The sequence below is a fragment of the Sceloporus occidentalis genome, unplaced genomic scaffold, assembly GCF_023333645.1.
Source record: "Sceloporus occidentalis isolate IW3139 unplaced genomic scaffold, rSceOcc1.0.p SCAF_5, whole genome shotgun sequence".
Lineage (NCBI taxonomy): Eukaryota > Metazoa > Chordata > Lepidosauria > Squamata > Phrynosomatidae > Sceloporus > Sceloporus occidentalis.
Window position 1 is genome coordinate 40,657,548 of NW_028316985.1, and position 19,210 is coordinate 40,676,757.

General features: G+C 40.9%; 2 protein-coding genes across 6 annotated transcripts; one reads left to right on the top strand and one right to left on the bottom strand.

Moving 5' to 3' along the window:
- Window positions 1-420: 420 nt before the first annotated feature.
- TMEM140 (transmembrane protein 140) lies at window positions 421-11,235 on the top strand. 4 transcript variants are annotated; one of them, XM_089523827.1, is made up of 4 exons: window positions 421-575; window positions 5,410-5,558; window positions 7,942-8,088; window positions 9,053-11,235. In XM_089523827.1, exon 4 carries the CDS (start codon window positions 9,068-9,070, stop codon window positions 9,680-9,682), a length of 615 nt encoding a protein of 204 aa, XP_089379953.1. In that variant the 5' UTR covers window positions 421-575; window positions 5,410-5,558; window positions 7,942-8,088; window positions 9,053-9,067; the 3' UTR covers window positions 9,683-11,235. The 4 variants fall into 4 exon arrangements, with proteins under 4 accessions (XP_089379953.1, XP_089379954.1, XP_089379955.1 ...); XM_089523828.1 differs by having other exon boundaries at window positions 421-571; XM_089523829.1 differs by lacking the exon at window positions 421-575 and adding an exon at window positions 743-2,304.
- A 1,405-nt stretch (window positions 11,236-12,640) lies between these two features.
- CYREN (cell cycle regulator of NHEJ) lies at window positions 12,641-17,919 on the bottom strand. 2 transcript variants are annotated; one of them, XM_089526779.1, is made up of 4 exons: window positions 17,884-17,919; window positions 15,596-15,744; window positions 14,010-14,076; window positions 12,641-13,627 (listed from the first exon to the last, which is right to left on the bottom strand). In XM_089526779.1, exons 2-4 carry the CDS (start codon window positions 15,730-15,732, stop codon window positions 13,391-13,393), a joined length of 441 nt encoding a protein of 146 aa, XP_089382905.1. In that variant the 5' UTR covers window positions 15,733-15,744; window positions 17,884-17,919; the 3' UTR covers window positions 12,641-13,390. The 2 variants fall into 2 exon arrangements, with proteins under 2 accessions (XP_089382905.1, XP_089382906.1); XM_089526780.1 differs by having other exon boundaries at window positions 15,596-15,790; window positions 17,884-17,909.
- Between the last annotated feature and the right edge of the window lie 1,291 nt (window positions 17,920-19,210).

Sequence of the window (19,210 nt, forward strand, 5' to 3'; positions counted from 1 at the left end):
AAGCTCATGCTGCCAATTTTTCTTTCAGTTAATAACAATAACAATAATAGAATTCAAAGATATAGAGATCTTGTAACACTGTGTTGTGTGCAACAGTGATGTAAATAAAACCATAGGGAATGAATTCACGCTTGTGTGAGTGTGGGGGTTGTTGTTGTTGTTGTTGTTTTGGTCTCTAGGGCTGCATCCACACTGGAGAGATAACCCGGTTTGGCATAGCTTTAATTCTTTGTTTGGCTCCTTGCTATGGAATTCTGGGAGTTGGAGTTTGTTGTGGGGCCCAGAGCGGAGCGGAGCGGAGCTCTGGGCCCCACAACAAACTCCAACTCCCAGAATTCCATAGTCTTGAGCCAGATAAAGTTAAAACGGTGTCAAACCGGGTTATCTCTCCAATGCGGATGCAACCAAAGAAGAGAGAAACTGAAAGTGAAACAAAATGGCGGGTCAGGCGGGAGTCACGTGACCCAGCCACTGAGTATTTCTGGCCTTTTCTCTGGAGGAAGAAGTAAACAAAACCGTTTTAAATGAACCCAGGACTTCGGAGGGAGAGTTTCCTCAGCAACACAATCGCGCAAGTAAAAACCCCTTTCTCCCTCCTTTGTTTCCCCCCTCTCTCCCTCCCTCCCTCCCTCCCTCTGCCCCAGATCTTAAAAGCGCCTTTTATATTTACGTTGTGGAACTAGTATAAGTAACTTTAAATAATAATAATACTAACAACTACAACAGCCAGGGTTGTGAAGTAAATCCAATCCCAGTCAAAGTAGACCTATTTACTTGTGCTTTGTGTGACTTTGGTTTGTTGGCTTTCCTCTGAGGCTGAGAAAGTGTGACTTGCCCCAAATAATAACAATAATTGAGGTAATCCTAGTTAAAGCAGACTCATTCAGTTACAGGTTGTATGCCTCTGATCTGTGGCCACCCTAAGCTTTTGTCTTGGTGAGATTTGTTCAAAGGTTGGCTTTGCTCAGAGGCTGAGAGAGTGTGACTTGCCCCCAAGCCAAAGCGGCCAGAGGTCCTCACCGCAACGGCATCGCAAAATGGAGGACATGCAGGAAAAAGTGGAGGACACAAGCAAGTAAAAGCTGACAAACCCTCCTAGGGATATAAATTTCATGCTTTTATCTTAGTCATGCTCAGGAATGGAGAACGTTCGAGGAAAATGGAGGACGTGAGCAAATAAAAGCGAAGAAACTCAGAGAAATGTATATTCGTCCTGCTAAGCCATGCTCAGAATGGAGGACGTTCAGGAAAAAATGGAGGACGTGCACAAATAAAAGCTAGGAACACTTCGAGGAATATAAATTTCATGCTCAATCGTGCTCAGAAATAAGAGAACATTTGAAAAAAATGGGGGGCAAGAGCAAATAAACGCTAGCAAATACTCATAGAAAATATACATTTCATGCTTCTTAATCATGCTCAGAAATGGAGGACATGAGCAAATAACAGAAATATAAATTCATGCTTCATAGTCATGCTCAGAATGGAGGACATTCAGCAAAATGGAGGGCATGACCAAATAACAGCTAAAAAATACTCATAGAAATATAAATTCATAGTTCTTAGCCTTGCTCAGAATGGAGGACATTCAAGAAAAATGGAAGAGATGAGCAAATAAACGCTAAAACCACTCATAGAAATAAATTTAAAAGCTGCACTTCTTAATCATGCTCAGAATGGAGGACATCCAAGAAAAAATGTAGGACATTACAAAATAAGAGCTAAGAAGCACTCAGTTCATGCTCGAAATGGAGGACATGGCTGAAATGTAGGGACATGTCCTGGAAAAAGGAGGGTTTGGTCACTCTTCCCCAATCTCATCCAGTGGGATTCTATGGCCAACAGAGGATTTGAACTCAGGACCCTGAGGCTCAAACCAGGCCAGCTGTGGAATAAATAGTAGGTCTACACTTCATGTAAATGCCCTTGTTTCAGTGAGGCGAGTTGTTCAGGGAATTGGATTGCTCCCCTTGTTCTCTTGCAGACATTTCCTTTGGCTGTTTTGTTGTTGTTGTTGTGGCTTTTCTCAACCCTGCAGGACTTTGCATGCCTTTCTGTTGCTGCTGGCTCAGCAATTCCAAGCCTCTGCTTGCACAGCATTTCTGCACTACTTTGGAAGAAGAAGAAGAGATTGTTTTGCCCCTCACTTTTCACCTATTTGGGATGCAGCATTCAGAACTTGGCTTGAAAGAACAAACCCATCAAAAATGATAAGGATGAGAATAAATCCCAGAATCTTCACAGAAGAATTTCCCACCCATTCATCGTTAATGATGGCTGCATCCACACTGGAGAAATAGCCTGGTTTGACACCACTTTAATATCTCCATGGCTGCATGCTGTGCAATTGTGGGAATTGTAGTTTGTTGTGGCACCAGAGCTTTGTAGTTTTACAATGTCTTATGCAGAAATTATCCAGTTTGAGACTGCATTAACTGCCCTGGCTCAGTGCCAGGGAATCCTGGGAATTGTTGTTTACTGTGGCCCCAGAGCTCTCCGACAGAGAAGGCTCAATGTCTCACAGAACTACAGTTCCCAGAACTCCCTAGCATTGAGCCAGGGCAGTTAAAGCGGTCTCAAACTGGATTATTTCTGCAGCGTGTGTTTTGGACCTTAGTCTTCTCTGCCAAAGCATGCTGATGTGTTTGTGGTGTTGTGTACTTTCAAGTGATTTCTTACTTATGGTGTTCATAACATAGGGTTTTCTTGGCAAGATTTGTTCAGAGGAGGTTTGCCATTGCTTTTCCCTGAGGCTGAGAGAGGGTGACTTGCCCAAGGTCACCCAGTGGGTTTACATGGCTGAAATGTCTGTCTGTCTGTCTATCTATCTATCTATCTATCTATCTATCTATCCCACACACACACAATGTATGTATATATGTATGTGTGTGTGTATATATGCATATTTATATATTGCTCAGCCTCCTGCCTGATGAAGAGATTTGATGAATCAAAACAATAATTTGATTCTTTTCCGCTATTACTGATCCTGCATGTGTCTGCATCTTCTCAGATCTCCAGTTGTCTGTTTTTTTAGGTTCATATAGCAGGTGGAGGTTGAAAGTAACAGTGGCCCTAAAGCTTTACAGCAGAGGCAGTGTGGTGTAGTGGTTTGAGCAGTGAGATTTGAATCTGGAAGCCCAGGTTGCCATCCCTGCTTGGCTTTGGAAACCCACTGGGTGACCTTGGGCAAGCCTCACCCTCTCAGCCTCAGAGGAAGGTAAAGGCAAAACCCCTATGAACGACTTGAAGGCATATAACAAATACACCAAAAGCTTTGGAAAGAAAAACAAAATAAAAATAGGATGCTTTAAAAAGGTGAATTTTTCTGTATTAGTCGTGAAACTAGAAATAAAAATGAACAAGCATAGATTCAAAAACTGAAGAAGGGACATGTTCAAAAAATAGTGTCTTCTATCCAAAATGTTTCATGTAGTTGTAAAATGCCATGTACATGGATGACACACACGCACATATATATATATATATACACAGACGTGTGTGTCTGTGTGTGTAATCACCTAGTGGGTTCTCTTCTGTTTTGGGCCTTTCTCTCTCTTTCTCCCCTTCCTCCCTTTCCCCTTCCATGCCCAGCTGCTCCTGTAACAGGATGTCTCTCTAAACTGAACATACTTTCCTTATAAACAAAAATAACTTCAGTATGTTTTATGTAACTCCATGGATCTGAGTGTAGTTAATGTGGAATATCTGCCATTTAAATATAGGACCAGCTTGGGATGTTGTTTCATTTTAAAATGTTTTATATGGTTTTATCTTTTTTAAATGTATTTTATCCTTTTAATAGCTATCTATTTTAACATTGTAAAAATTTAATTCCTTTTTAATGAACCTCTTTTCTATGTTTTCAATTGTATTCTTTTATTATTATGAAGTCATGCTGAGTCCCAGTTCTGGGGAAAGAGTGGGATACTACTACTACTAATACTAATAATAATAATAGTTGGTTACATTTATATTCCACCTTTACTCTCTCCAATTTATCATTATTGTAATCCAGTGAGGCAGGTCAGGCTGAGAAAGAATCATGGCTCATTGGTGACTTGGACCTAGGTCTTAGTCCAGCGCCTCTTAGAACATCAGTACTCAGGCTTTTTTAGCAGCATACATAAATAAATGTACATGTTTTTCTTCTCTGTGTTAATCTTTATGTGCACTTAGCTCAGTAAGTCTCATTAAGCACTTACCGTACTTAATATATACTCAACTATAAGTCGACCTCATGTATAAGTCGAAGGCAGGTTTTGGGGTCAAAATGATGGATTTTGCTCTGACTTGTTGGTAAGTCAAGGGTAAAATTTAGGGGCACTCAAGGAATGTAAATGAGAATGCAAAGGAAAATGATGCCAAATTTACAAAATTCCAGCAGGCATAACTTTTTGTGCTCAATCTAATGGTTGGATGGTTTAGGAAGGAACTATAGTAAATCATGGTCGTGTGATGTGTGGGAGAGGCAAACAGACATAGATGGGGCAAACAAAATGAACGTATGTCAAATGTAAAGGCAAAGCAAAGCGAATTATGACAGCACCTTTAACTTTATTGTGATAATTTTGCCTGTTTTTAACCCAGAAAAGCTGACAAACTTACATAAATGTTTTATTCAACTCCTTCAAAGCCCAGTTCTGCTTGACACTTCTTTTAGGGGAAGTGCCAAAGAGCTGCCATTTTCATGCCCAGGCATTAAAAAAGTCCAGAAGTAATGCCACAGCAGAAAGAGTAGAGAGGGTTGGTGCTTCTTTATCTGTGGTCCCCAAACTGTGCCCTTTAAGAGATTTTGTACTTCAGCTCCCATAATCCCAGGCTATTGGCCAACATGGGAGGGGAGGAGTGAAATGCACTCTTGTTCAGAAAGTGTTATCACATTGATAGGAGAAGAAAAATGACAATGTTAAAATCACAGGCCTATGTTTTCTCCCAGATGTTACTTCTGTTGCCAGTTAAGATGGCCTGGAAAGATTTGAGTTTAGGCAGAGCCCCTTCCTTTTTTTGGTGGGGATTAGGAACAAAGGGCAATAAAAGACAAATGATAAAAATTCAGCTCCATTAGCAACAAAAAAATAACTTCCTTGGAGATTCAGGTTGTCTCTTTCCTGTGCAAAGCTAATTGCCCCTTTCTTAGGCAGAACAACTGAGAAATTCAGTGTTTTTTCTGCCAAAGAAAGTGGCAGTTGGCATGACAGAGTATAAACTATGTCAAGTGAAACAAACTTTTCCTGCCTGTAACACTACTACCCTATCTACCTGTGTGTCAGGTTACAGTTGAACTGTTTTCTTCCATCCCATAATGCATGATTCTGGTTGCCAATGTGACAAGAATGGCATTACAAAATGATATTAATATCCTGGTGTGACCAAATCATGACATGGTAAAAACTGATCTCTTGATAGGTGTCAGAACTTTCGGTTACGTACTCATCTGGGTGTGCTTTGTAATAGTCACCATGTGCTAAGGAGACAGTGAGAATAGAAGCCCCAGAAGACACTTGCAACTTGCTGGCTGCTGTGTGCATCATAGAACAAGTTACTTCTTGTGAGAGGTGAGTATTGGACTGATCTGTTGTTCTTGCCAGATAGTATTGGAGCTTCAATCCTTTGAGCTTTGGCCCCACAACACCACATGCGTATTCACTATACTTAAGCCTTAATCCATTTGCTAATCCCAACTATAGTGGACCTATTAAATCTGTGAGATTTACATAAAATGATGATTCAGACATTCAGCAGTTGATTCAGTAAGCTTTCTTTAGTTGAGACTGGCATCTGGATTTTGGTGTACACATACACACATGGCCCTGAAACACTTACAGACAAGGATTTATTATGTCTATACTGCCTTGTCTTGGTGATGGGAAATAAATTGTTTGACTTATCAGTAGAAAATATTACTACAGCCATTAAAAATATCTCAATGTTGTTCTTACATTGTCAAAAGGAATGTCTAATTTCATTCTTTCCAAGAGAACTAGGTCAAGTAGAAAGTGTACTATGTTAATTAGTTTTTCTGGGATTGTAACTTGAACCAAACCCCAGCACATATGAAGGGCCTACTATATGCAGAAGTGATTTTAAGGGTAAAATCCATACTAGCAAAAAGACCTATAAATACCTGTACACAGGTTGTTTTAGGTCATTTAAAGCAGCAACTCTATAGCTGTTATGATTGCCCTCCAGAGTGACTTTAAAAACCATCACATAGTGTTAATCTAAATAACTAAGAAAGTTATTTTAAAAGAAAATGGTAACTGCAAAGATGCTGCATAGCAAGGTCCCCTCCAAAACCAGTCAGATGTCTCTTTCTGTGGTATCTTAATGTTCCAGAAGTCACATGCATGTTGTAACTGAAAGCAAAGTACTCCTCTGGAACATACTGTGACTCACCACATGACTTGCAGAAGTAACTCTCAGTGAGTTACTTGGTAAATAGAAACTCAATCATATGCACATCTTCTGTACAATAAGATTGCAGAATTGAGCCAGGTACATTCTATCAAGGATTGCAGCCATTCTGTTTAGCCTTTGCATAAGATCTACAAATCTTTTCTCAAGGCACTCTTTTCTGTTTGCAGATTCTTGCATTTACATGCCTCCCCGCATCCCATCCACTCAAAGAACAATAATTTCGACCATCCATTTACTGTGTCCAGTGATATCTGGAATGTGATTTTTCAATATTGTGCGTTCTTTGTGTACAGTCTCTGTGTCAAGAGCTGTCACAAAACAAAATGGGCAATGCAAGAGTTTAGTAGCTTTAAAAACACTACAGAATGTCCACAGAGCTGCTGACCTCTGGTGGAAAACTGATGCGTTCATATAGTAAACAAAAGTAAAGCAGGAGACAAAGTCCACATGCTGTTTTTTTTTTAAATTAATTAATTTATTTATTTTATTTTTTATGCCGCCTTTCTCCCAAAAAATGACCCAAGGTGGGCCACAAGATAAAAAGAATTTTAAAACATTTTTAAAAAATAACAACCTAGGTAAAACAGTATAAAATTAAGATTAAAAATATACAAAAGTTTAAAAACATAATCTAAAACACATTGCCCACCTAAAAGCCACCCTATCGTGATTTTAAAAAGTCTACCTGAATAAAACATTTTTACTTGCCAGCGAAAGGCTAGGAGGGAAGGAGCCAATCTAGCCTTCCGAGGAAGAAAGTTCCAAAGGGTGGGGGCAGCCACCAAGAAGGCTCTCTCTTATGTTCTCACCAAGCCAGCCTTGTTTATTGCTTATTAAGTTAAAAGGCTCTATCAAATCACTTTTAATCAGATCACTAATACCACCAAGTTTAAACGAAGATTTGAATTTACTGTCCCTAATGTGAAAATAGTGGGATATATATGAGAAGCAAACTGATGAAGCATTCAGATTAGTTGCATCAGATATCCTTGTAACCCATTCCAGTGGAAATCATTGGCTCCTATTCTTTCTTGACCACATGAGGTTATGTGTCTATTGTCTTTGCTTAATGGTCCAATTCTTTGGAGAGTGTCTTACACAACTCCAGAAATTTTTGTTTAGAGGTATGTACTTGCCAATGGTGGCGAACCTATGATACACGTGTCTCTGGAGCTGTGTCTTATGGACACAGGAGGATGGGGGAAGAGGAAGAGCCAGTTAAATGCAGAGGAGGGCAGGGGAAGGAGTGGAGTAGGACTTCCGCCTTCCACCTCCTCAAAGTCCTGCCCCCAGAAGCCCCACCCCCAGATGTCCCATTCGCCCCCCTCCCAGCACCAGGTGATACCCGGTGCAGGAATGCCACTGAGTTTGATCACTCAATCTTTTAAAAATTCACCATCACTGGCATATGCTGTTTGACATGTATAACAAACCTATATGTTTTTAAAGAATATAGCTAATTTTGTGCAGTCCTTTTATAATATATTTAATGAAATTATATTTGATTTTTTTTTATTATAGACCTTGAAGAAGGCCAACTTTGACAGAAGACTGAAACGTATTAGTTTTTTAAAAGAATAAGCAATAAACAAGTGACCATCTATCAGCACGTGGAGCCTATCTCGTGGCTTTGCATTTGTCTCTGGTTGAAAGTACCACTACTTAGATGTAAGTAATGAGGCTATCTATGCACAGTACAACTATGAAAGTAACCAAAGCCGTTCTTGTAATTTACACTACAAAAGGAATTACATTATCCCTTGTTACATTGAAATTATAACGTAGGTTAAGTTATGCCTTAACTGTTCGAAGGGGAAAGAGTTGAGTACAAGTGGCTTGTTACTTGTGTTATTTATTGATGGTGAGGCCTGAAAAAAGATAGTGTGTTCCTGCTCCTATTATTCTTTGGGACCTGTTTTGACCTCAGAAGGGAAAATATTTTCCTAAGGAAATATCTTGTGAAGTCGCATCGAATGGTATCGTTGCTAGGAGTGGAGCCTTCTCCTTACATCAATTGGATCAAGGAAAGGAAACCTGATATGCCAGATGTTGTTGGATTACCAGCTCATGGAGGTTCAACAAATGTGGAGAGCCATAAGTTCTTCCCCGCTGGACTACATGAATAAGGCTGCTGGGTCATTTGCTAGAGTTGGAACATGATCGTATAGCTGAGACGAGTAACTTTTATGAGGTTCGATTCAACTTCATAAGACATTTCCAGATGTTTTGGCCTACAATTTCTGTCAGTAGTAAAGCATTTGGGTAGTTGTAGTCACAAAGATCTGGAGGGCCAAAGATTCCCCACAAATATATTAAATGTTTTTCTGCTGTTGTATGTCCTTGCTGATGCTGTTTATACAAGGCCTGTAGCAAATCCTGGTAAAAGTAGTCCCTCTGCTCCCAAAATATTATGCCAGATACCACTCATTACAACTGTTGATCCAGACTCTCATAAAGCATGGTCACTGGGAGATCTTAAATATCTTCTTCCTACATGGCATCATCCAAACATACTTGCTGTCTAGCAAAAAACGTTAGAAAGGTTGTAAAAGTGACTAGCTCAAGGAAGTGTGCAGCTAAGTGGGGGCATGATCTCTGGAAATGGAAACTAACCATAACCTTCTCTTACCAGATTTTCAGGAGGAAAATGCAGTTCAAACTCCAAAAAAACATTCCTAAGCCCAGCACAGAGCAACAGTGGCAGAAGTACAGCCCCTGGATCTTCTGTCTGAGCAATCTCTCCCTGGCAATTGGTTACATTGCTTTGCTATTTTATGCACTTATCTGGGAAACTGGGAATATTGTCAATCTTCCCACCAAAAAAATTGGTTTCTTCAACTTCTGCTTGTGGGACCAAGAGGCAGAAAAACTGGATTGTTTCACTTTCAACAACTTGGAGAAGATGGGTATTAACACGGTTGCTCTGATATTGTCAAGGATCTGCATTTTTATCACACCAGTCTTGTGCCTCTTTGCTGCCACTACGGTCTTGCAATCCCTGTGCTTTAAAGACAGAGATGGCTGGAAACTGGCCCATTCTCTTCTGGCAATTTGTGGTTTGCTTTTGCCCGTTGGCTTAGCCTTGTTCCTCTTCTACACTAAGAAGTGGATTCAGATCTCGGATTTGGATGAAGTTTTTGTAGCCCTAGTTGGTGCTCATGTTTTGCTCTTGTTGCACCTGATCATTATTGCCCTGTACCTTGCACGGTTCAAAGATCACTTTCCTGAAAGGCGGTTCTTTCCTACAAGTAACCTTCCATGATAATGTGAAATGCTTAGCACCCTAAATTCAGGGATGAGTGGGTGAAGCAACTACACCCTTTCCAAGTTCTGAGTGGAGCCAACAACTACCATGTTAAGATGAGTATGTTGGGGAAGAGGTTGTACTCCTAGCACAGGCCCATTTCTATTTACTTATGATGAGATAGAAATGTTTCAGAAGTGGCCTCCTTCAAGGGAGCTCAGTAGCTAATTGTTTAAAAGTCAGCTACTCTTTATCAGTATTGAAACTTGATACTTTCTGTCTTCTTTAGGATACGTCATTAATAGCCTATCTGCTATTAAAATAAGTGCTCACAAATCTTGGCCCAACTGTTACTCGTGTTGGCCCATCAGTGCACTGAGAGAGAATTGCACTCTTGCTAGTACAGAGGAAGCAAGCTGAGGAACCTTAAGTGTCTTTCCTACTGCTTAAAGTCTTGTCTTGTTACATTTTCCCTTCCAAATGACAATATAGATTAGAGCTTTTAAGAGGAGAGTAGTGTGCTATGAAGTGTGCAGTAGGACTTGTGAGCTTGCTAAAAGAAATTGTGGAGGCCATGAATTAAGGCCGTCTGTTATCATGCTTACATTTCACTAGGTTTTTTTGGGGAAAACTGTAAGTTAAACATCACAGTATTTTTCTACAAGGTTCATTCTGAACAAGATGCAGCAGTAATTCCTACTCCTAAAGTTTGCCATGGCTGTGTGGTTTTGTTGTTGTTTGCCTTCTAACCAAAGGTAGAAATAAGGCAGTTTCTGTCAAATGGAGCCAGGATCAATTATGTTCCTTAGCTTTCCTTCTGTTCCAGAACTGCTGTTGGTGGTCTACACCACGAATTGGAAGATGAGGGAGACCAGAAAAAGGAATTGTTTTCCAGACCTAAGAGGAGGAGAAAAGCAGTAGCATCACCAGATACAAAGTAGCAGGAGTGTATTTTTGTACACTATAATTGAAGGTATAGGGGTCTTGTCTTCCTTTGGCATGTGGTTATTATACGAAGAATGCCTTTTATTTTATAGGTCTTAGTCCAATCTCACTTTTATAACTGTGGTGACTGTGCTTTGGCAGTTGATAATATTGCAGTCAGCCCTCCACATTTGTGGGGGCTAGGGCAACAAGACCCATGAATGTGGAAAATTTGCGAATAAGGCAAACCCCACCCACCTCATCCGATGCCTGGGATAGCCCTAGTCAGCTGTCCCAGGCATGGGAGGAAGGGCGAGGGGAGCCTGTGCATGAGCCCCGCCTGCTTCCTCTGATGATAAGGAGGTGGGAGGGGTTCATTCGCGGGCTCCCTTAGCCCCTCCGATCACGAATACCCAAATTCACGAATGCCAAGTCCACGAACATGAAGGACTGACTGTACTGTCATTATCTACATGCTGATATATAGCCATTATTACTAGAGGTTTGGAAGGAGGTTTTTCCTTTTTTCTTTCTGGCTCATGTTAAGCAAACTATGAGCCTTTGAAAGTTCATGTACAATACAGTTATTTCAATAATGCAAAGAGTGTCTCATTCATTCAAAGTAAAGTCTTCTTAATTATTACAAAGTGTGTCTGTAAAAAACAAGATCTATTGGAAGCATTAAACTTCTAAGCATTTCATTATCAGCCCTCAGATGACTCCCTCCAGTAGAAATGGGCAACAGTAAATGTCCGGGGACACACTTGCCCCTTTTCAGAAGTGGATGTGGCTAGATGGTAATTTTTCGTGAAAAGGCTGTTTTGGGACCTGAATGGATGCTGGGGCACAAGGTGAGTAGAGTACCTCGGCCTCGTCTCCATACCCACAAGATTTTGAATTTCAGTTGACATTCTCACATAAAACCAGCTTATATAAGGGGCAAAATAGACAAACACTGGCTTCAGGGTGACATGGCAGCATGGTGTACATACTGCACACACCCCTAGCCAACATCAAACCACCCACTTCTGGTGCTCAAAGGGGAGGCTGCCCCTATACAGCTGTCTGTTTTGGCCCTAAGTCTGTCTCTGGACTCTCTGCTCCACCCCATGCATCTGAGGAAGTAGGCTCAAATCTACAAAAGCTCATGCTACCAGTTTCTTTCAGTTAGTGCTACAGGATTCCTTTGCATACAGACCTTTCAGCAGAGTGCTTAGCCCACTGTTACATCATTTCCTTGCTACACAACAGCCAGCATTCTGATAATTATATATGTGCAAGCATAATTAGCTTGTCCCTAAACTCACACTATCACTGATAGCAACACCCAACAGTGATTATGTTGCTGGTGGAAAGTAAAGGGCCGGAATCAGAGAAGTGTCTGGCTGTGTTCCCATAACCAGCTGCAGACCAATACATCACCTGGTAAGACTTCCAGAGGACCCTTGGCAGAATATGTTCTCAGTGGCTATGGGGACATAGCCAAATGCTTCACCAATCAACTCTTGCCTACCCGTTGTCCACCAGCAACAAATGACAAATGTTAGGGGGCTGTCACAAGGAGAGGATGAGTGCTGGCTCTGGTAACGGCAGATGTAGTGGGGTTATGCATGGCAAACTCTTAATCCTCCATACAACCATGCAAGATCTCAGTTGATAGCTATACAAGTACAAACATGGGGGAGACAGTAAGTGATCAACTCACACCTGAGAGCATTGTGTTTAGAGTCATTTACATTCTTTGCTAGAGCCTCCTGAAAGTTGTAGTCCAAACACTTTTCCAAGTTCTGTGTGACACATGGCTGAAAGGGTACTGTGCTAGTGTCTCCTTGATGTTCCTAGTTTGCTCTTACATTACACTTATTTAGATGATGTGGCCAGGGGAAAAATGTCTAACTGAATTAGATAAAAAGGCTGGAAAGGGAGAGGGGGGGATTCTACATAGGCCCTAGAGAGGAAGGGGGCTAGATCAAGATGTGACAGCAAGGGTGGGCAAAATGTAGGATGTGGAGGGGCCCCAGGAGTCTTTTTTTTTCCTTTCAGCTAATGCCCTCTGAAGGTGTGGGAACATTTTTGCCACATCTTTGGTTCCCCAGCATGCATAGAAAAGACCAAAATAGATTTCTGTTCATTTTGCACACTTGGGGACAAAAGTTTTATTATTTATTTATTGCAGGGGGGATATATTAGGAGGGTGCAGTCCAATGTTTCCTGGAGAGCTAATGTTACCTCTAGCCTTCCACAGTAGCCCAACCTTCTGCTACAAGCATCTATAGAAGCAGCTTGCTTGCAGCTTTTCCTCTCAATGGAGCAGGAAACACCTTTGTTGCTTGGATCTTTCCTATAGCACATAGGCTCGAACAGATATATACACATTACTTCTTCATGGTCTCTGTACCGCACACAAATTGCTGTGAATATCTATTTGTGTGAGGGTAGATATGACCACTTGAAAAACTACAGTTACAGGTAAGTATGCTGTCCTTTTTCTCATTGGGAAGAGAACCAGGACTTCTATGGAGGAGACCTGATCACTCATTCTTTAATAACAAGAGTTCAGTTCTTTTAAGGCAAGTGAAAACCAACATTCATTCACTGATGATGCTCAGGAGGTTCCTTTGCCTCCAGTCCTCTGCCTCCTACACACACATTTTCCTTGAGCATGTAGTTGTCTGTGAAGTCATTGGATGGTGGCATACCACTCCTTCATGTTGTATATACATTGCATAAGCCACTCCATTACCTCCATATTTGAGTGACTCATTTCTTACAGTCTCAAGAATTAGTCTTGTCTGCTTAAAGTCATGTAAAGAAAATCTCCCGCACATATTTCAAAGCATCATCATTGTCATCCTCTGATTTGGTTGTCTCACAGCAACTTAAAGCATCCAATCCCTTTGGAAACTTGGATCCAACAGCAGGGCTTGGGTCTCTGTCGCTATCACTCATTGGACTCTCGTGATGATTTGTCATGGCTTGCTGAGGCTCTGGGTCCTCATCTTCGGAGGAAGATAGGTTGGCTTCCTTACTCTTGGAGTTCTAGCAAACAAAACAACACACATAGGTATGCAATCGTGCATGTTAGGAACAACTTGGAAAGGGATTTGGGCGGTCTTTGGACCTCTTGATTTTTGGACACAATCCTTTCAAACCTTTCTTGTTTTCCATGCTGGATGGAACCTTTTGAGAATTTGGGGCACATCTGGAAGACTAAAGGTTCCCTAAACCTGTTTTAGATATAAATAGTTCCTTTTAAAAACAAAAGCTATGGTTTTGGAGCTCCTCTCTAATGGGGGCAAAGTGGGAAACCAGACTATGCTGTGAAGGATGAGAATGTATTTCAAAATCCTGGCCCCCAATTTCAAAGTTATAAATGATTCCGCATGGTCACAGGAACAGGCTGAATGCCATTAGTACTCACTTCAGCCAAAATGCAAAGAGCCATGTCTACCAGTTCTGCTTCATTCATGCAATAAACTGTCTCACTCCTGCAAAGAAAAGTCATACTGTGAAGTCAAAAGTAAAAGGCAGTAAATTAAAAAACAAACACCCACCAGCAAAATGGAAAAATACACATTGATCTTCACAAATTCAATTTGAATCCTTTAAATCCTGTCCACTATGACTGAAGAAATACATTGTAGCTGGTACTTGAAGGCAAGACCCTCCCTAATATTTTAAGAGTTCTTCACCTGCACCTCTAATCTCTCTAACTGCACTCCCTCCTACTCACAGCTTTCCTGCATAACAAGAATCCTTGCTTTCATTAAACCAATGCCAAGAAAACACACACAATAAGGCTGGCATCTTGTTAATGATAGCAGAAGTCCACCATTTTGATTCTCTCTTTTTTGTGTCACTGTGGAGGTAAGAATTCTGTTCTGACAAAGAAATGACCAAAATCCCCCCCAACCTCTAAGAAATGCATTACACTATTTTTGTTCAGCTGTACAAACAGCAAGAACATAATCATCAGAGGTCATTCGAGGACCCCAGCGGTCCCTGAGTATCCCTATTGCAGTGCATCCAACTTGAGGATATAACTGGATGTATCTCTGTGTCCCCCATTATTTCTCTATGTCTGTGCCTTCAAGTTGCGGGTCGATTTATAGCAATCCCACAAATTTCATAGGGTTTTCTTAGGCAAGGCATGCTTAGAGATAGTTTTGCTAGTTCCTGCCTCTGAAATATAGCCTACAGCACCTGTTATTTTCTACCAACCCAGAAGGGGCCATCTTGAAGCAGAGCTGCAGCAGAGAAATAAATCACACACACACACTGTACTGGATTTTAGAAAGATCTTTCTAAAACCCAAAGATATAGCCATGTTAGTCTTCAGAATCAGTATGTAGAGAGATCTTGTAGCACCTGTGAGACTAACTGAAATGAAGAAGTTGGCACCATGAGCTTTTGCTTACTTCCTCAGATGCATAGACTATATGCACAGACTATATAGTAATAATAATACAGATTTATTTATATCCTGCCCAATCACATGGAATCTGGGCAGGTTACAACCATAAAAGGGTACAATATAATACAATTCAAACAAAATCAGAAAAGTACTTTAGAAATCAAATAAACCTCCTGCATCTGAGGAAGTAGACTGAAGTCTACAAATGCTCATGGTGCCAACTTCTTCATTTCAGTTAGTCTCAAAGGTGCTACAAGATCTCTACATACTGATGCTACAGACTAACATGGCTATATCTTTGGGTTTTACAAAGTAAGTGAACTGGGGCTGGGGACTATTTTGGGAATGAAAACATAAGATGAAATCAGATTGGGCCATCATTCGGGGCTGCAATCATGCATGGCTCATCACAGCATAGTAGGTCCTCATGTGGATGTATGTTAGGCTGAGACATATACCACCAACTTAGTAAACAGCCTCTGAAGTTCCCCATGTAGCCTTTCTGAGCTTTGTGGAGAGCCTGCTACAAAAATAAATACTTTTTTTTATTGGAGGAAGAGGGTCTGAGTTTCTGGGGTCGAAAAAGATCTTACCCCGCTGCAGCTGACTTCTTCCTTCTCTTTGGTTTGATTTCTGCTTCTTGTACTGGTTGAGCTGCCTTCTTCATCATCCACATTGGGAGGATTCTCTTCTTTGCTGCTTCTGGGGATCCCATTTCCATCTTGCTCATAAAGGGAAATGCCTTGCACAAGACAAGAAGATCAATCTTTCATGGTCCAATAAGCCTACTGTTAAAAGAATCACAAACCAAGAGCCATATTTCTCAAACTGTGAGGGTCTACCTGAGTGAACATGTTAGAATTAACAACTTCAGTATGCCTGTGTTGTTAGTTTGCATTGGTGACTTGATGATGATGATGATGATGATGATGATGATGATGATGTCGATGTCACTAATGCAAACTAGCAATCAAAGAGGAAGTCAGCCAGAGGACTTGCTTCAGTCTCCCTAGATTTAACAACCTCAGTATGCCTGCATTGTTAGTTTGCATTAGTGACTTTATTGTTGCTGTTGTTGAAATCACTAATGCAAACTAACAATGCAGGCATACTGAGGTTTTTAAATCTAATATGTGCACTCAGGTAGACCCTCACAATTTTAGAAATATGGCTCTTTGCTTGTGATTGTTTTAACAGTAGGCTAGTTGGATCATAAAATTATTGTTGTTGTTAACTCACTAATGCAAACTAGCAATATAGGCATACTGAAGTTGTTAAATAACATGTTCATTCAGGTTCACTATTATTATTATTGTTGTTGTTATTATTATTATTACTATTATTATATTTCTTAGCCGCCTCTCCCCACGGATTGAAGTGGGGAACAACAGACAAATAAGATCAAATAAAATGCACATCAATTTAAAAAGACAGATAGCATATACACATATTAAAACGATCCACATTTAAAATTCATCATTTAAAATTCACAATTTAAAAATCATTTGGATAAGCCATTTTAAACATGGACAGCGTATTCAGCTGTTGAATCTCTTCCGGCAGGTTGTTCCACAGTCTAGGGGCGGCTGAGGCAAAAGTCCTCTGGCTGACTTCCTTTTCTATTGCTTCTCCACATGTACAGTCATACCTCCACATTTGCAGATTTGACTTTTGCAGATTTGATTATTCATGGATTGTATTAGTACATTCTCTCTAGCAATGTCTAGGTTCTCCAGTGCAACTTTGCGGTCAACTTTAACCAAAAGTTGCACTGAAGGGCCTAGAGATTTCTAGAGAGGACAATCCACTAGGCATTTGTAGCTCCTCCAGCGCAATTGCATGGCCCATGTCCAGCAGATGTTGACCACAGTGTTGCATTGGAGGACCTAGAGAGGTGTTCTCTTAGTGCTTTTGTCATTTGAGGTTTATCCACTTTCACAGTGAACCTGTGCCCCTAAGCCTAGCGAATGTGGAGGGACCACTTTACTCACTTCCTGTGCCTCTTCTAACCAGAGCTGCATCCACACCGGAGAAACAAGCCCGGTTTGGTACCGCTTTAACTCTTTTTCTGGCTCAAGGCTATGGAATTCTGGGAGTTCTGGAATTCAAGGCTATGGAATTCTGGGCTCTGCTCTGGGCCCCACAACAAACTCCAACTCCCAGAATTCCATAGCCTTGAGCCAGGGCAGTTAAAGCAGTACCAAACTGGGTTATTTCTCCAGTGTAGATGCAGCCTATCGGGTGTCACTTTCCTTTTCCCTCCCTCTCTCTCTCTCTCCTTCAATAGACCATGTATTTGATTGTGAGCAAGGAACTTGCAAGTAAAGCCACTTTCATATGTTTTACAAAGAAGAGGATGCTTCTTTCTATTCTCTGTTGATGGGGTTGGAGGGAAGAGATCTGAGACTTGTCCAGACTTTTTTGGCCAATCGGATTTACACTGCTTGAGAGAGCCATTAAATAAAATGAAATTAAATAAATAAAATTAAATAAATTTCTGTCTCTCCCATTTCCCAACAGAACTGGGCTAAGAAGTATGACACACACACAATATACTCTCAGGCACATTTCTGCACAAAATTTCCTCTGGGTTCAGTGCAGACTCTGGGAGGTGGTTTTAAAAAAGGAAGCAAAACTCTGGTTAATAGAAAATGGTGAGGACCCAGCACATGGGAACGACATAGCAAGCCTTAACTGATCCCTTGTCCAAGTGAATTAGCCCAAGATGGAGAGTGGCTCAAAAGCACACATATATATGAAATCTATCTGAAACAGCGCGCTTACACACCCCTTCCCCATTCAAACTGGATTAGTTCTGAAGTGAGGATGCAGCCCTGGTCTCAAAAGGACAGCAAGATCCCTTGGGGAATGACTTCCTTACCTGCTCTGTGTGATCAAGAAGGTCTGTAGGGAAGGAATTCCCAGGCCAGTGACGTAAGCGCTTCCTCTGTGTGACGTAGACAATGGAGCCCTCCATGCCTTCCTTCCATTGGCTGGGAGCCTTCCTTCTCTCTGACGCTTGAATTAAAAGAAACTCAGGACTTAGCTCTAGTGAGTGTCTTGAGGTTTCTCACTACAGCTCCCAGCGCCCTCCAGCTCGGAATTTAAGTTCCAATAATCCTGTTTGAGACCGCTTTAACTGCCCTGGGGGATTCTGGGGATTGTAGTTTATTGTGCTCTCTCACAAAGAAGGCTAAATGTCACTTACAAAACAACAGTTCCCAGAATCCCCCAGCACTGAGCCATGGGCAGTTAAAGCAGTCTCGAACTGGGTTATTTCTGCCATATGTTTGGGACTCTGATTCCCAGGGTCTTCCAAAAACTACTCTCTACTATTCATCTTATCATCACTCCTTATCCATTCTTTGTGGAATGTTTAATAATCATGCACTTGATGTAGAGAGATCTTATAGCGCCTTTGAGACTAACTAAAGAAAGAAATTGGCAGCATGAGCTTTTATAGGCATGAGTCTACTTCCTCAGATGCATTTGGTCCAAATTATTTAGTTGGTCCAATGCATCTGAGGAAGTAGGCTTTAGTCTAGGAAAGCTCATGCTGCCAACTTCTTTCTTTAGCTAGTCTCAAAAGTGCTACAACAAGATCTCTCTACAAACTAACATGTCTACATCGTGAATCCAGGAGCTTGCCGTCTTCCCATCAGTGATACTTGAACAAAAATTGGCATTTCAGCTGGGAACCTTTCCCAACAGATTCTGCGGAGTATTAGCTTTATGTATCGCTACATCTATGCTATATTATACCATGGGTTATGCCAGTTGTTCCTATCATACATAATGGATGGACATGGTTATAAATTCTTTGATATGATTTCATTGCGATCTTGTTACAATCTAACATAACATTACACTAATACGTATTATCCTATATTGTCTAATTAAAAATAATAATTGTTAAGCTGCTCTGAAAGCCTTTAAGGCTGAAGGGCGGGGTATAAATACCGTAAATGAATATATATTGTACATTGGTTTCCATTTAGTATTTGTTGCTGCCGTTAGGGCACGAGTCTGGTTTTCTTTTTGTGAACCTTAGGATCTCCACGTCTGCTGATACCTTATTTGTGTGCACAGATTTGCCATTTTAGCTATTTGCTTGTGAATCTCCAAGAGGGAAGAAAATAATTCTGGATTTATGTATGTAGAATAATGGGTGTGATCACAGATAGCCCTTCTTTACCTCTGCAAACAAT

Bases quoted from the DNA above. Each gene is read 5' to 3' on its own strand.
- TMEM140 (XM_089523827.1), top strand. From the start codon at position 9,068: ATGCAGTTCAAACTCCAAAAAAACATTCCTAAGCCCAGCACAGAGCAA.
- CYREN (XM_089526779.1), bottom strand. From the start codon at position 15,732: ATGAGCAAGATGGAAATGGGATCCCCAGAAGCAGCAAAGAAGAGAATC. The intron at 14,077-15,595 runs GTAAGATCTTTT...TTTTCTTTGCAG, and splicing joins AAGAAGTCAGCTGCAGCGGG to GAGTGAGACAGTTTATTGCA. The intron at 13,628-14,009 runs GTGAGTACTAAT...TTTGTTTGCTAG, and splicing joins CTCTTTGCATTTTGGCTGAA to AACTCCAAGAGTAAGGAAGC.